The sequence below is a fragment of the Canis aureus genome, chromosome 23 (assembly GCF_053574225.1).
Source record: "Canis aureus isolate CA01 chromosome 23, VMU_Caureus_v.1.0, whole genome shotgun sequence".
NCBI lineage: Eukaryota > Metazoa > Chordata > Mammalia > Carnivora > Canidae > Canis > Canis aureus.
The window spans coordinates 21,764,646-21,779,428 of NC_135633.1; the positions used below are offsets into that span (position 1 = coordinate 21,764,646).

Consider the following 14,783-nt stretch of genomic DNA (forward strand, 5'->3'; position numbering starts at 1 on the left):
GCAGGAGAAACAAAAGCAAAAATAAACTATTGGAACTTAATCAAGATAAAAAGCTTTTGCACAGCAAAAGAAACAGTCCACAAAACTCAAAGACAACCTACAGAATGGGAGAAGATACTTGCAAATGACCTATCAGATAAGGGGCTGGTATCCAAGGTCTATAAAGAATTTCTTAAACTCAACAGCAAAGAAACAAACAATCCAATCATGAAATGGGCAAAAGACATGAAGAGAAATCTCACAGAGGAAGACATAGACATGGCCAACAAGCACATGAGAAAGTGCTCCTCATCACTGGCCATCAGGGAAATACAAATCTCCTTTTCTTGATACTTGTTTCCTATTCCAGTGGCTGCGATTATCCAAAACTTTTCTTTAGCTTTTTCAGGACAGATAAAAGACTGTTGGTCTTAAGTGCTCCATGTTTTGTACTGACTTTGTTATTCATTCAGGCTAATTTCAACGGAGATGATAAATTACCCACAGCATTTCTTTCCTTTTAGACTTCAGCTTTCATCCTATGTCCTAAAAATGTTTTCCTTCACCTTTCAGTGCCTTCAGCCCCTCTTCTTCTGAGGTTTATAGAGGTTATCTGTAAGATTAGCAGGCCTTCTACAGTGTACCTGACCGTACGTGAAATGGAAATTCGTCTGATATTAGTATTTTTTATTTTATTTTTATTTTTTTAGAGAGAGAGTGTGTGTATGTGAGTGGTTGGAGGAGAAGAAGAGTAAGAGAATCATAAGCAGGCTCGACCTCCAGAGTGGGGCCTGATTCAGGGTTCAATCTCATGACCCTAAGATCATGACCTGAACAAAAATCAAGAGTCAGATACTTGGCCACTGAGTCATCCAGGCACTCTATATCTGATATTAGTATAACCATTCATTTTTTTTTTTGAGAATTTGCTTTGTGTGTTCAATTTTTTGAACCTTCCTTTAAAAACCTCCCATTTTTAGTTTTTATTACTCTGTGATTTTTTTAAAATTTAATTTTTTTAAAAGCAGTTTTAGTTTACAACAAAATAAAAAGGGAGGTACAGAGATTTCCCATATACTCCCTGTTCCACGCATATGCTTAGCTTTCCCTGTAATCAGTGTCGTTCATTTTTACCAAGGATGAACCTAAAATGACACATCATAATCAGCCTTTAACCATTAGTGGCAAATTGCGAGGGCTGGTAGTTTCAAGAACAATAACTAATTAAACATACTGCCTTAGCTGTCCTGTTTAATTTTTTTTTTAAGATTTTATTTATTTATCCATGAGACACACACACACACACACACACAGAGGTAGAGACACAGGCAGAGGGAGAAGCAGGCTTCACGCAGGGAGCCCGATGTGCGACTCAATCCCGGGTCTCCAGGATCACACCCTGTGCTGAATGTGGTGCTAAACTGTTGAGCCACCCAGACTTCCCAAATATGAGCTCTTTAAAGAAAATTTCTGCTGTTGTCAGTTGTAGCATTTAAAAAATGCATCTATTATCACAGCAAACCTATTAATATTATTCTACTTCATGTATAAAATAAGAGTTCAAAAATGTTTACTTCTGTTTCACTCCTTCTTATCATTCTTCTATTTTTACCGTATATTTTATTTCTCCATGTTTCATAAATCCTAGTATATTGCCAGTATGTTTTGCTCCCTTACTTTTCCTCTGTCAATGGCTTCAGTTACCAAGTACACAAATACTAGGCTGGCTAATATTATCTCATAAGTTGTCAGGTCGCTGTACTTTTTTTTAGCATTGTTCTTTTCATTAGTTTAAATATTTTACATACCTATACTTTTAAGTTCTTTTTATTCCCTAAACTGTCAAATTCTGCTATAAAAGCCCATGTATATAGGCAGTACCTCTTTTATAAGAAAACATTCACTAAAATCATACAACATTACAAGTAACCCCATCTTCATATACATGAAATAGAGCTCACAACATTCAAGCAAGATATAAAATTATGCAGAAGGAAAAATAAATACTGTTAATTACCAGAAAGTTTGAAAACTCTCACTGACAAAGGACAGTGTGTCTGAGTCCTGGAATTAGTTTGCTACCCTTTTCCAAGGTTCTACCAGATGTAGCCAGATCTGAACTTCTATGAATTGTTTCAGCTTTCACTCATGTGACACCTAATCTAGGCATGCTGGAAGAATAATGTAATTATTTGATTAATATTTTGGAAAATAGAGGTCTTAGTATTGAATTATAATTTCTATTAGACTACACTTAAATACATTTTATCTGGTTTAAATACATTATACCTGGTTTGGATGAAGGGCCTCCTGTTTTTCAGCTCCAATTTGTTCTGTATAGCTTCAGTCATGAAGATTGTGTTACTTCTTTGGCTCACTATTCTGTCTAGATTTTCAAATTCTATTCTAGATTTGGGCCTTGACTTCCTGCCAAGTGGCTGCTGCCTTAGACTTTTACTTTAGCTTCTTTTTGGCTATGTCTTTCCTACATATTGATTTCCCCATGTTCTTGGACTTCTGCTTCTCTAGGCATGGACTCTTTTCACTTATAAACATGGACTTTGCCTATCTTACTCATTATTGCAAATGTAGCACCATAACAAAGATTTGTCTATATTAGGTATAAGTGCATATTTTGCAGATAATATAATGTTAACTGTGGGCCCAAAGGGCCATTACCATTCTCTGTATGCACTCTGTCTGCATTGTTCTCTTGGCCCAGTTTCTAGTGTCAGCTGGGCCTCCCGTCAAATATGTCTTACTTTCTCAGGTCATTGAAGGAGGGTCTAATTATGGATAATGTGTGAGTAAATTGAAAAGTCTTACCAACAAAATCTAAACTTCAACATTTTCTGGATGACTATTTGGTTTGAACAGACTGATTTCCTACTCATATGTTTTATTGAATAGTTATAACACTTTCATTATTAAGCATTTCATATAAATATATTTTATCAATATAATAGAGTACAAAAGAACCAATTTAAAATATACATATGTGCATGTAAATAGTGTTAAGAGAAATTTAAAGAATTACAAAATATGATTATTTTCATCTACCTTTTGACAAACCTTTGACACTAACATCTATTGCTTCTCCTAGCACTAATATTCCTGCCTTATCATGAGTAAAGTCTCTATTTACATTTTTCCTTGGGTTCTGTAACTTCCCAGGTTCATACATGGTTCTATTTCAAATCTGTTGCTATAGGATTTGAGGACTATGTGTTGTAAGAAGCCAATAAATGAACCATCTCATATTGTACTGTTCTCACATTGGTGTCTAGGACATAAGTACTCATGTAATGTGGCATTTTAAGACAAAGACATTATTATTCATCCTCTAAAACACTGCCTTCCTCTTCTCCACATGGAAAAACATAAGAGAAAAATCACAGCCAAAGAGAAGGAATTTTGTTTTAGCTCTTTTCCAAGGATACATTTTTTTCCTTAATTCAATTGCTTTCCTACCCATTTTTCATTTGCATTTTAAAGCTATATGATTTAGTGCAGTTCTGATCCATATAGCATCTACTAGTCATTATTGAGCCCCTGAAATGAGATTGTTCCAACAAAATATACTGTGAATGTAAAATACATACTGTATTTCAAAGACCTTGCCTACACCAAAAAAATGTAAACTATGTTATTATTAAATCTTTTATATTTATTTTGCATTGAAGTGATAATGTTTTAGATATATTGATTTCAACAAAATACATTAAGATCCATTTAACTTTTTCTTTTTATATTTTAATGTGGCCACTAAAATATTTAAAATTAAATGGCTCACATTAGACAGCACTGTTCTAGGGCAGCCTGGGTGGCTTAGCGGTTTAGTGGTGCCTTCAGCCCAGGACGTGATCCTGGAGACCCGGGATTGAGTTCCACGTTGGGTTCCCTGCATGGAACCATTTTCACTCTCTGCCTCTCTCTCTCTCTCTGTCTGTCTCTCATGAATAAATAAATAAATAAAATCTTAAAAAAAGCACTATTCTAGAGGATATCATTATTAGTGTCAATTATTTTAGTGGGATAAAGTTGTAATTAATCTGTTCACCTTGTTTTTCAAATGATCCTATCAGTGCTGCTTTTTTGAAAATATTGCTTTGATGGGAGCCAAAAATATTTAAAAGTTGCATATAAGCACAACAATGCAAAGCCTTCAAAAATATATGTTTTAAATATAAAGATATTACCGTCTATTTTGGAAGACAAGACTTGTATCTAACTTTCTCAGTCATGGATGGTACATGTTTTAAATCCCTTGATGTAGCCCTTTTTGTGCATTCGGTGTTCAAGCTTTCTAACAGTTAACTGGAGAGATCTAGGTTTGTTGTACAATGTGACCCTGGTAGAGATTAATTATGAAAGTTTGTAGTCCCTTGACTTGTAGATGTTAATATATGATAGTGTTAAAACTAGTAGACTTTTAATATTCCCTAAGAGATAGTAGCTTCAATTTACACTAGCACATTGTATTTTCATATTTGTAAGACCTTCTTGTTTTTATTATGCACACTTTAAACCAAGTCATTTTTTTCTTATGTTGAAATGTGTGAGGAAATGAGATTTTTGGGAATTCTTTTTCAAGTTATAAAGAAAAAGGGCATCTATGGTATGAACCTAATTGGATCTTGACATTTTTTTAAAAGAAAGATTTATTTTTTTAAAGAAAGATTATTTATTTATTAGAGAGAGAGAGAGAGAGTGAGAGAGAGAGAGAGAGCACAAGCAGAGGGAGGGGCAATGGGAGAGGGAGAGGGAGAAACAGACTTTCTGCTAAGTGTGGAGTTGGACATGGGGCTTGATAGCAAGACCTTGGGACCATGACCTGAGCCAAAGGCAGATGTTTAACTGACTGATACACCCAGGAACTCCAACATTCTTCTTTTCCTTTTGAGAAATATATTATTCCTAGTTAAAATGTTTATTATGTGCTTTTAACTATTGCTTCTTAATTATGTGAGCCCATATGTGTTTTTCAAATGGTAGCTCACAGTGATATCCAGGAGCAGAGGACTGAAATATTGTTCTTCACTGTGAGACAGAGAAGACAAAGAAATGGATAGTTTGTTGAATGAAAGTTTAAGTAGTCTAAGGATGAATCAGTTAAGGCTGAAGAACCTAGATTTGGGGGAGAGTATTGATATTAAAATATTGATAGATTTTCCTTCCATGGTCAAAACAAGGAAACACACTTTTAAGTTGTTATTGAGGCATAAAATCTTATATTTAGAAAGGATCTTCTAAAACAAATTGCTCACTGTTCTCAGGGGTAGGAGATAAGTAACATGAAACACAATGGAACCACCTCATTTGTTCCCAAGAACCTACCTTTTTTGTGGTAGTTGTGCAAGGCTTACAATTCAGATCTTTAACTCTCTATGTAATGCTTTCTTATTTTGCCAGGTACCTTACGGCCTATAGGTGCCTTATTCCATTCCCATTCTCTCCCACTGAGAACAACATATCCCTGGAACTCATATTTATATTCCCCCTAACCAAACTTTGTACTCTGATAACAAAATATTCTATCTATTTTTGTGTCTTAATAGCTAACAGAATTCCCAGGATGCAAAGTGTGCTTAGAAACTGTCCACTTCCCTCATGGCAAGTGATGCAGAGCATTTTCTCATGTGCTTGTTGGCCATGTGTGTCTTCTTTGGTGAAATTATTGACCATGTCTTTTGCCCATTTAATGATTGGATTGTTTGTTTCTTTGCTGTTGAGTTTAATAAGTTCTTTATAGATCTTTGACACTAGCCCTTTATCTGATATGTCATTTGCAAAACCACAATGAGATACCATCTCACACCAGTGAGAATGGTGAAAATTAACAAGACAAGAAACAACAAATGTTGGAGAGGATGTGGAGAAAGGGGAACCTCTTGGACTGTTGGTGGGAATGTGAACTGGTACAACCACTCTGGAAAACTGTGTGGAGGTTCCTCAAAGAGTTAAAAATAAAGCTACCCTATGACCCAGCAATTGCACTGCTGGGGATTTACCCCAAAGATACAGATGCAGTGAAAGACTGAGACACCTGCACCCCGATGTTTATAGCAGCAATGTGCACATAACCAAACAGTGGAAGGAGCTTCGGTATTCATCGCAAGATGAATGGATAAAGAAGCTGTGGTCTATGTATACAATGGAATGTTACTCAGCCATTAGATGACGAATACACACCATTTGCTTTAATGTGGATAGAACTGGAGGGTATTATGCTGAGTGAAGTAAGTCAATCAGAGAAGGACAAATATTATATGGTTTCATTTATATGAGGAATATAAAAAATAGTGAAAGGGATTAAAAGGAAAAAAGAGAAAATGAGTGCGAAATATCAGTGAGGGTGACAGAACATGAGAGACTCCTAACTCTGGAAAACGAACAAGGGGTAGTGGAAGGAGAGGTGGGCAGGGGGATGGAGTGACTGGGTGCCGGGCACTGAGGGGGGCACTTGACGGGATGAGCACTGGGTGTTATACTATATGTTGGCAAATTGAACTCCAATAAAAAATATACAAAAAACCAGAAACTGTCCACTTAATATGAAAACAATGTTTAGATATTATGTTTTCAAAATTGTAAATTATTATTATTGGATAATATATTTTAATTTTCCAATCTTTAACTCATTAGCAGAGCTGTTTGTGCATACCATTAATTATGACAACCTGGATCCAAAAGATAAATGTCTAAAGCACAAGCCCACTGGGGAGGAGAATTTAAGAGTCTCTCAAATATAATGAAATTCATTACTTATTGTTGGATGAATGAGAAATCCATGCAAAACCCGTCTCCTCTTGCAATGCTTATTTCAAATAACTGCCCATTTGCAGAACCAATTACAGATGAATAGTAACACTCTATCATTTAGGACTGAAATTTTACTTCCATGTCTTTGTCTCCTATAAGCTTCCTTCTATGAAAATGAGAATAAGAAGGCATTACACATTACACAACTCTACCCAAAAATTTCCTCAAATACATATTCATGATTGTAAAGGCATAGCATATTCACAGCTGTGTATTACAAACCCTTAATTTCTCACCTTAAAACCTGCCCCAAGGACCCCAGTATTTTGTTAAAATAAGATAATATGTATGGGAAAAGCAAAAGGGGTCAATGATGTTGTTATAGGAAAAGTTAGAGAAAAGGGAACTATAATATAACTTAAGTTTTATTAATGAAGACACAATATCCAATTTACCCAGTGTAAATTTCAACTCACAGATTTGAATTTCAGTCTATTCACCAATTATTGATTAAAAGCTCATCCTATATTATGAATGCAGAGATCCAGTTGTCCTTACTACCATCCTTTCTTCAGTAATCTCTGGATTCCTTGCTTGATCTCCTGAGTTCGCACTCCATAAACAATGGGGTTGAGGGCTGAGAAGATGACATGATGGAGGATATTGAGCAAGACTGGCACATCAGGGGAGACTTTCTTCTTCACCACAAGAGTGAGCACGAAGACCAGAAGGATGGTGCTGAAGAAGAGGATAAGGATGAAATGAGAACCACATGTGCTCAGGGCCTTGGCCATAGCACCCTCTGCCTTGAGTCCCAGCACAGCTCGCAGTATGAGGCTGTAGGAGAGGAAGATGAGGATGAGGTCAGATCCTAGCAGTGTCCATCCTACAGCAAACTGGTAAAGGCGATTGATGGTGACATCATCACAGGAGAGTTTGGAGACAGACATATTGGCACAGATGCAATTCTCAATGACATTTCTCCCACAATAATTGAGTCGGGATGATAGAATTGGGATAGGCACTGTTAAAATCCCATTTCTGGCCAAAATAAAGGCAGCAGCCTTAGCTACAAATTGTTCTGTGATGATGGATGGGTACCTCAGTGGGTGGCAGATGGCCACATAGCGGTCATAGGCCATGACCATGAATGTGCAAGACTCCATGGAAAGGAAGCAATTCATGATGTACATCTGGATAAAGCAGGCATAGAAGTTGATGGACTTGAGGTCAAACCAGAAGATGGCCAGGACCTTGGGGATGACAGTGAGGCAGACAACAATGTCTAACAGGGAGAGGAGGCTGAGCAGGTAGTACATGGGCTCATGAAGAGAGGCCTCTAGCTGGATGGTGACCAAGAGAACACTATTCGCCCCCATGGCCAGGAGGAAGAGGAAGCTTAGGGGCAGGGACAACCAGAGCTTCCAGCTGGGAGACCTGACAAAACAATTCAGGAGGAAGTCTGAAACCTCAATGGAGATTGTACCATTTGGATGTGCTGTCATATTTTGCCAAATATTTCTACAGCGTTCTTTTTATGATCTGTAAAATTAGGATAAAAATTAGCTAGTGACTGAAGACACATGACTTTACAACAATTTGCTTCATCTGGGTGAAACTTGTTAGTTCTAGCAGGTCATCCAGACCCATGTGAATTCATCTGTTTATTCTTTGTGGTCTGCTACTAGGACATTCCTATCACTTTAAATAGTATAGAGGACTTAGGAAAGATGGTTTATTTATACATTTTTGATTAGTTCAAGATTTATTTTTAATGGAACTATTATGTTCTTGCAGAATGTATAAAGAAGGGAAAAAATTGCTTCAGAACTTCTTTGTGACAGGTTAGTCTCTAAATTTGTCCTTATAAGGTTCTTCCTTTTTTTAATGTCCACATAGGCCACCATGTGATCATTTAACTGTAACAATATGCACAGATAAGTAGTAGAACCAGGCACAAATAGGGACTCAGATAAATGTTCCTAGTTCCCCATTCTACCTCTATTCTGAGTTTTCAAATGGAGTTTGATTTAATTGCATTTAAAAAAATGATACCCTGGGAATCCCTGGGTGGCTCAGTGGTTTAGCACCTGCCTTCAGCCCAGGGCATGATCCTGGAGTCCCTGGATTGAGTCCCACATCAGGCTCCCTGCATGGAGCCTGCTTCTCCCTCTGCCTGTGTCTTTGCCTCTCTCTCTCTCTCTCTCTCTCTCTCTTTCTGTGTCTCTCATGAGTAAATAATAAAATGTTTTTTAAAAAATGATATCCTGAAAATAAAGTTATTTAATTTTCATTTTGTCTAAAAATTTTAATTAGGTAGGTATGGATCCTGGCAAATAATTGCTCCTTCCCCTATACATTTGCATATTGTAGGATTCTTAACTTCTGGAAGAAACAATATTAAAAGGAGCATAAGTAATTGCCCATAGGAATGTGAGAGTGATACCTGTCATGGAAGAAGATGAAGTTGTTTGTTTTATTTGTAATAGTGTGTGGGTGATGAAGACTACCTTTAAAGTTTTCATCCGCTTTCTGTTTTTCTTTATATCATATCCTCAGTATAATGATCCAGCTTCTTTTGTCTAGTAGTTTTATGCTTTGCCTTGGTAGAGTGGCCCACAAGGCATGGGAGATACTGGAATTGCAGGAAGTCATGAAGACAAAAACCCGTGGACAAATAAAGCTAGTCTTGAGTTGTTGACCAAAAACTTTCTCCTGTCTTGGGCACTATGTTCATTGAACTCTGCCTATCTGTTATTTTTTTCTCATTAGATACATTTACTTATAAGTTTGAAGGATAAAGTAATACTTCTTGCTCAGCTCAGACCTTGCTACAATGACCCACAGCATGTACATCCTCAAGCCACCAAATGAAAATACTCCCTTAAACTGCTTTCATCATTTAGGTTTTGTCATTTGATCTTTACTGATTGCATCTTTTGTTCCTACTCTCTGTAAAAGTTTGACATTTGGCTCTTACAAGTCAGAACACCAAATCTTACCATTTCCAAGAAGATTTTCATCTTCAGGGATGTCAGAGTATTCTTGGAAAGAATTAGGGATTCATTGAATAGAAAGAGGGAAAAACTTGAAATGACCATTGAAGGGTACAGCCACATGGAAGAAATGGTAATTCAGACAGAAATGCTCATGGAGAAGTATAGAGGAAGAGGCAGATTTTCTTTGTCTTCTGAAGAACTTTGGGATAATTATTTCTAGCACCAGAATGAGACTTCTGAGGACAATGTAAAGGGACTATTTTATCTGTACTTTCTACTCGCTGACTCTTCTTTTCTCCTATTTTCTTTGGAATGTTCTCTTACATGTTCTTCAATCTACAACTCATCCAATAAGCATTGAACTATCTACTCAGCCCTAGAAACAAAGTAGCTGAGACCATCTATGTCCTTCTTCCCCTCTCCTGTTTTAACCTTGGATTGCAGTCAGAGCTAGGCATGACAGCACTTAGGCTGAGGAACCAGAGCAAATGACTACTGGTTCCAGGTAGGGACAGGATGAAGAAGCCAGTGAAGTTGAAGGGCAATGATCCAAGCAGAGACCCTGCAGGGCAAGCTTTTTTCTCAGGCTTCAGGATGGACCCCAACATAGCACTATGGAAGCTCTGTTTGAAGAAGAGGAGGGATTGTTAAGGACCACCTATCTCCATAAATACAGACACAATTGTGAGACATCTCTCTCAGTATTTTTTCAGACATTAATCTGAACAAATCAGTCATAGATATCTCTTTGATCCTATGATCTGTGCATAATTTTCTATTTTTGGTGACAGTAGTTTGTAGAAATTATTTAGATTGAGCTGAAATCTGAGGAATTACTTTCTGACTGTCGTTGACCCTCAATTGGGCTCTAGGCCTTCAATTTCTGAAGCTATATAGATTATATTTAATTCCTGTGCCATGATTAAAACATTTGTGGGCATATTCTTTGCTCTAAAGCTAGCAAATTTTCATTTTCAGAGATGAAAACCTAGTCTGATGTCCACATAGTATACTTCCCCAGCCCCCTCTGCTTATTAATCTCCTATGGACAAATTCCTGCTTCTCTGCATTTTTGGCACCACTGAGCAAAAGATCCTAAAAGGCAAGAGGATGGCAAAAGTAAAGTCTCAGAGCACAAGTTCTCACATGGCCTTCTGACATGAGTCAGGATGCCATCTCTATTATCCCATTTTCAGGCTAATTTCATCAGTACTGACTCAGGAATGAAATGGAGCACAGATCTGACTGAAGAGAAAGGTCCCTCTCCCCTGCCTCCCAAGTTCTGGCTAATATTGGTATAGTTGCCTCTCAGGTACCCTGTAAGCAGACTTACCTACAGAGAATGTGGAGCATGGGGTCCACTGATACTGGGATTCTGGTTAGTTCCTGAAGTATCTAAGGTAGTTATAACTACAGAGCCTCAGGGACTTTGTCCTCTGTGAATTTCCCATCCCTAATTCTTTGAGGCCAAAAGATCCTCCTGGGACAGACAGACAGGCAGGTATGAGAAGAAAATAATTTTCTTTCTCTCTAAAAGTGAGGAGTTAATCCAGCCCCAAATTGATTGTATGTTCTGTAGGCAGTCTTCTGGATGTAGGGGTGTTACATGCATGCATGCATCCATCCATCCATCCATCCATCCATCCATCCATCCATCCATGTTCATGCTCCTTTGCATTTGCATGCTCAGTGCCTTCCACAGGTCCAATAAGCTCATTCAGAAGTTCTCATGGGCTTCCTGCACATAATTGTTAGATATATACCTCCAAAATTATGCTATTGAGAGGATTGATGTTAACTTACTGTGACTTTTATGATGGCATCATAATAATAATGCAAGAGAACCTTAAAAAATATCCTGGAGGAAATGTAAAGTGCTTTTCAGAGAGAAATTTCACAGAAATTTTATTCTCTAACAAGAGATGTTTTAAATGGGATGTATATACAACAGAATATTAGAAAACACGATTTTTCCTTTATTTTTTACTTTCGTTTTGAATTTTTTAAAAAAAATTTTTATTTATTTATGATAGTCACACACAGAGAGAGAGAGAGAGAGGCAGAGACACAGGCAGAGGGAAAAGCAGGCTCCATGCACCGGGAGCCTGATGTGGGACTCGATCCCAGGTCTCCAGGATCACGCCCTGGGCCAAAGGCAGGCGCTAAACCGCTGCGCCACCCAGGGATCCCTCGTTTTGAATTTTATGTGAATTATTCACACCCCTCAAGTAATAGGAGCAAGCATCGTCAGTTATTTATTTTCATTATTTTTTTTTGAGTGTAGTTGACACAAAATGTTCCATTAGTTTCAGGTGTGTAGCATAGTGTTTCATCAAGTCTGTACATTATGCCATGGTCACCCCAAAGCTACCATCTGTCACCATACAAAGCTATTACAATACCATTGAATATATTTCCTATGGTGTGCCATCATCATCTGTCTCTTGAAAGTGCTTCTTTTACTGTTGGGGATTTACCCCAAAGATTCAGATGCAATGAGACACTGAGACACCTGCACCCCAATGTTTATAGCAGCAATGTCCACAATAGCCAAACTGTGGAAGGAGCCTCGGTGTCCATCGAAAGATGAATGGATAAAGAAGATGTGGTTTATGTATACAATGGAATATTACTCAGCCATTAGAAACGACAAATACCCACCATTTGCTTCAACGTGGATGGAACTGGAGGGTATTATGCTGAGTGAAGTAAGTCAATCGGAGAAGGACAAACAGTGTATGTTCTTCATTCATTTGGGGAATATAGATAATAGTGAAAGGGAATAGAAGGGAAGGGAGAAGAAATGTGTGGGAAATATCAGAAAGGGAGACAGAAGATAAAGACTCCTAACTCTGGGAAATGAACTAGGGGTGGTGGAAGGGGAGGAGGGCGGGGGTGGGGGTGAATGGGTGACTGGCACTGAGGGGGGCACCTGACGGGATGAGCACTGGGTGTTATTCTGTATGTTGGTAAATTGAACACCAATAAAAAATAAATTTATTATAAAAAAAAGAAAGTGCTTCTTTTGCTGTAGTTTTACTTCTCTTTCTTCTGTGTATCTCAATATCACTCCTATTTCTGCTTTCTTCACAAAAGTAAAAATGCAGAATTTTAAATTATGTCTTTCTAATTAATCTTAAGTATGGTTATTGAGGTAGTGTGCTTATGGGGAAGAGCTTGGATATTCAATTTATACAAATATTCTTGTTTTGTAAATCTGATGGTTTTTGTTTTGTTTTGTATTTAGAGAAAGAGTGAGCACATTGGGGGGCAGGAGGAGCAGAGGGAGAGAGAAACCCTGAGATCATGACCTGAACTGAACTCAAGATTCAGATACTTAACTGATTGAATCACCTAGGCACCTCATCTGATGTTATTCTTTGTTTGCACTCAACATTACATCTTAAACATCTCTCCATATTGTTTTGTGAAAGTCCACTTCATTTTTTTTACCATTGTTCAATTCCTACAATGTACAATGTACAATTCCAATTGTACATTTCCCTCTTCTTTTTTATAATAAATTTATTTTTTATTGGTGTTCAACTTGCCAACACACAGAATAACACCCAGTGCTCATCCCGTCAGGTGCCCCCTTCAGTGCCAGTCACCCATTCACTCCCACCCCCCGCCCTCCTCCCCTTCCATCACCCCTAGTTCGTTTCCCAGAGTTAGGAGTCTTTATCTTCTGTCTCCCTTTCTGATATTTCCCACACATTTCTTCTCCCTTCCCTTATATTCCCTTTCACTATTATTTATATTCTCCAAATGAATGAGAACATACAATGTTTGTCCTTCTCCGATTGACTTACTTCACTCAGCATAATACCCTCCAATACCATCCACGTCAAAGCAAATGGTGGGTATTTGTCGTTTCTAATGGCTGAGTAATATTCCATTGTATCCCTCTTTATGTAAGTAGTCAACACTCAAGTGACCTATAATTGTTACTGAAAATAACGCTGTCAATATCCTTGTATGCTTCTCTTTATAGACTTAAAATGGTATATGTGGAGGATTTTTTTCAGTGGAGGATTTTTTCAGTTATAACATACAAAATTTGTTTTTCACTAGGAGTTATCAAATTTCTCTCCAAAATATTTTTAAAAATCCCCCTAGAACTTCCTTAAGTTTATTTATTTTCACATTCCTTACATCATTAATGCTATGTTTTTTTAAAAAATAAAAACCTAGATGTATATAAATTAGTATTTTATTTTATTTTTTGTATTTTATTACTTTTAATTAGAATTTTTTTAATTTTATTTTTTAATTTTTTATTTTTTTAATAATAAATCTATTTTTTATTGGTGTTCAATTTTCCAACATACAGAATAACACCCAGTGCTCATCCCATCAAGTGCCCCCCTCAGTGCCCGGCACCCATTCACCCCTCACCCCCTGCCCTCCTCCCCTTCCACCACCCCTAGTTCCTTTCCCAGAGTTAGGAGTCTTTATGTTCTGTCTCCCTTTCTGATATTTCCTACCCATTTCTTCTCCCTTCCCTTCTATTCCCTTTCACTATTATTTATATTCCCCAAATGAATGAGAACATATAATGTTTGTCCTTCTCCGACTGACTTACTTCACTCAGCATAATACCCTCCAGTTCTATCCACGTCGAAGCAAATGGTGGGTATTTGTCATTTCTAATGGCTGAGTAATATTCCATTGTATACATAGACCACAGCTTCTTTATCCATTCATCTTTCGATGGACACCGAGGCTCCTTCCACAGTTTGGCTATTGTGGACATTGCTGCTAGAAACATCGGGGTGCAGGTGTCCCGGCGTTTCACTGCATCTGTATCTTTGGGGTAAATCCCCAGCAGTGCAATTGCTGGGTCGTAGGGCAGATCTATTTTTAACTCTTTGAGGAACCTCCACACAGTTTTCCAGAGTGGCTTCACCAGTTCACATTCCCACCAACAGTGCAGGAGGGTTCCCCTTTCTCCGCATCCTCTCCAATATTTGTGGTTTCCTGCCTTGTTAATTTTCCCCATTCTCACTGGTGAGGTGGTACCTCATTATGGTTTTGATTTGT

The 14,783-nt window shown here is 37.6% G+C and overlaps 1 protein-coding gene across 1 annotated transcript; it reads right to left on the bottom strand.

Moving 5' to 3' along the window:
- Positions 1-7,298: 7,298 nt before the first annotated feature.
- LOC144295323 (olfactory receptor 56A3-like) lies at positions 7,299-8,252 on the bottom strand. Its single transcript, XM_077867706.1, has one exon. The coding sequence runs from the start codon at positions 8,244-8,246 to the stop codon at positions 7,299-7,301; it is 948 nt and encodes a 315-aa protein (XP_077723832.1). The 5' UTR covers positions 8,247-8,252.
- Between the last annotated feature and the right edge of the window lie 6,531 nt (positions 8,253-14,783).

What these genes read in the sequence shown, in the direction of transcription:
- LOC144295323 (XM_077867706.1), bottom strand. Translation starts at nt 8,246, where the DNA reads ATGACAGCACATCCAAATGGTACAATCTCCATTGAGGTTTCAGACTTC.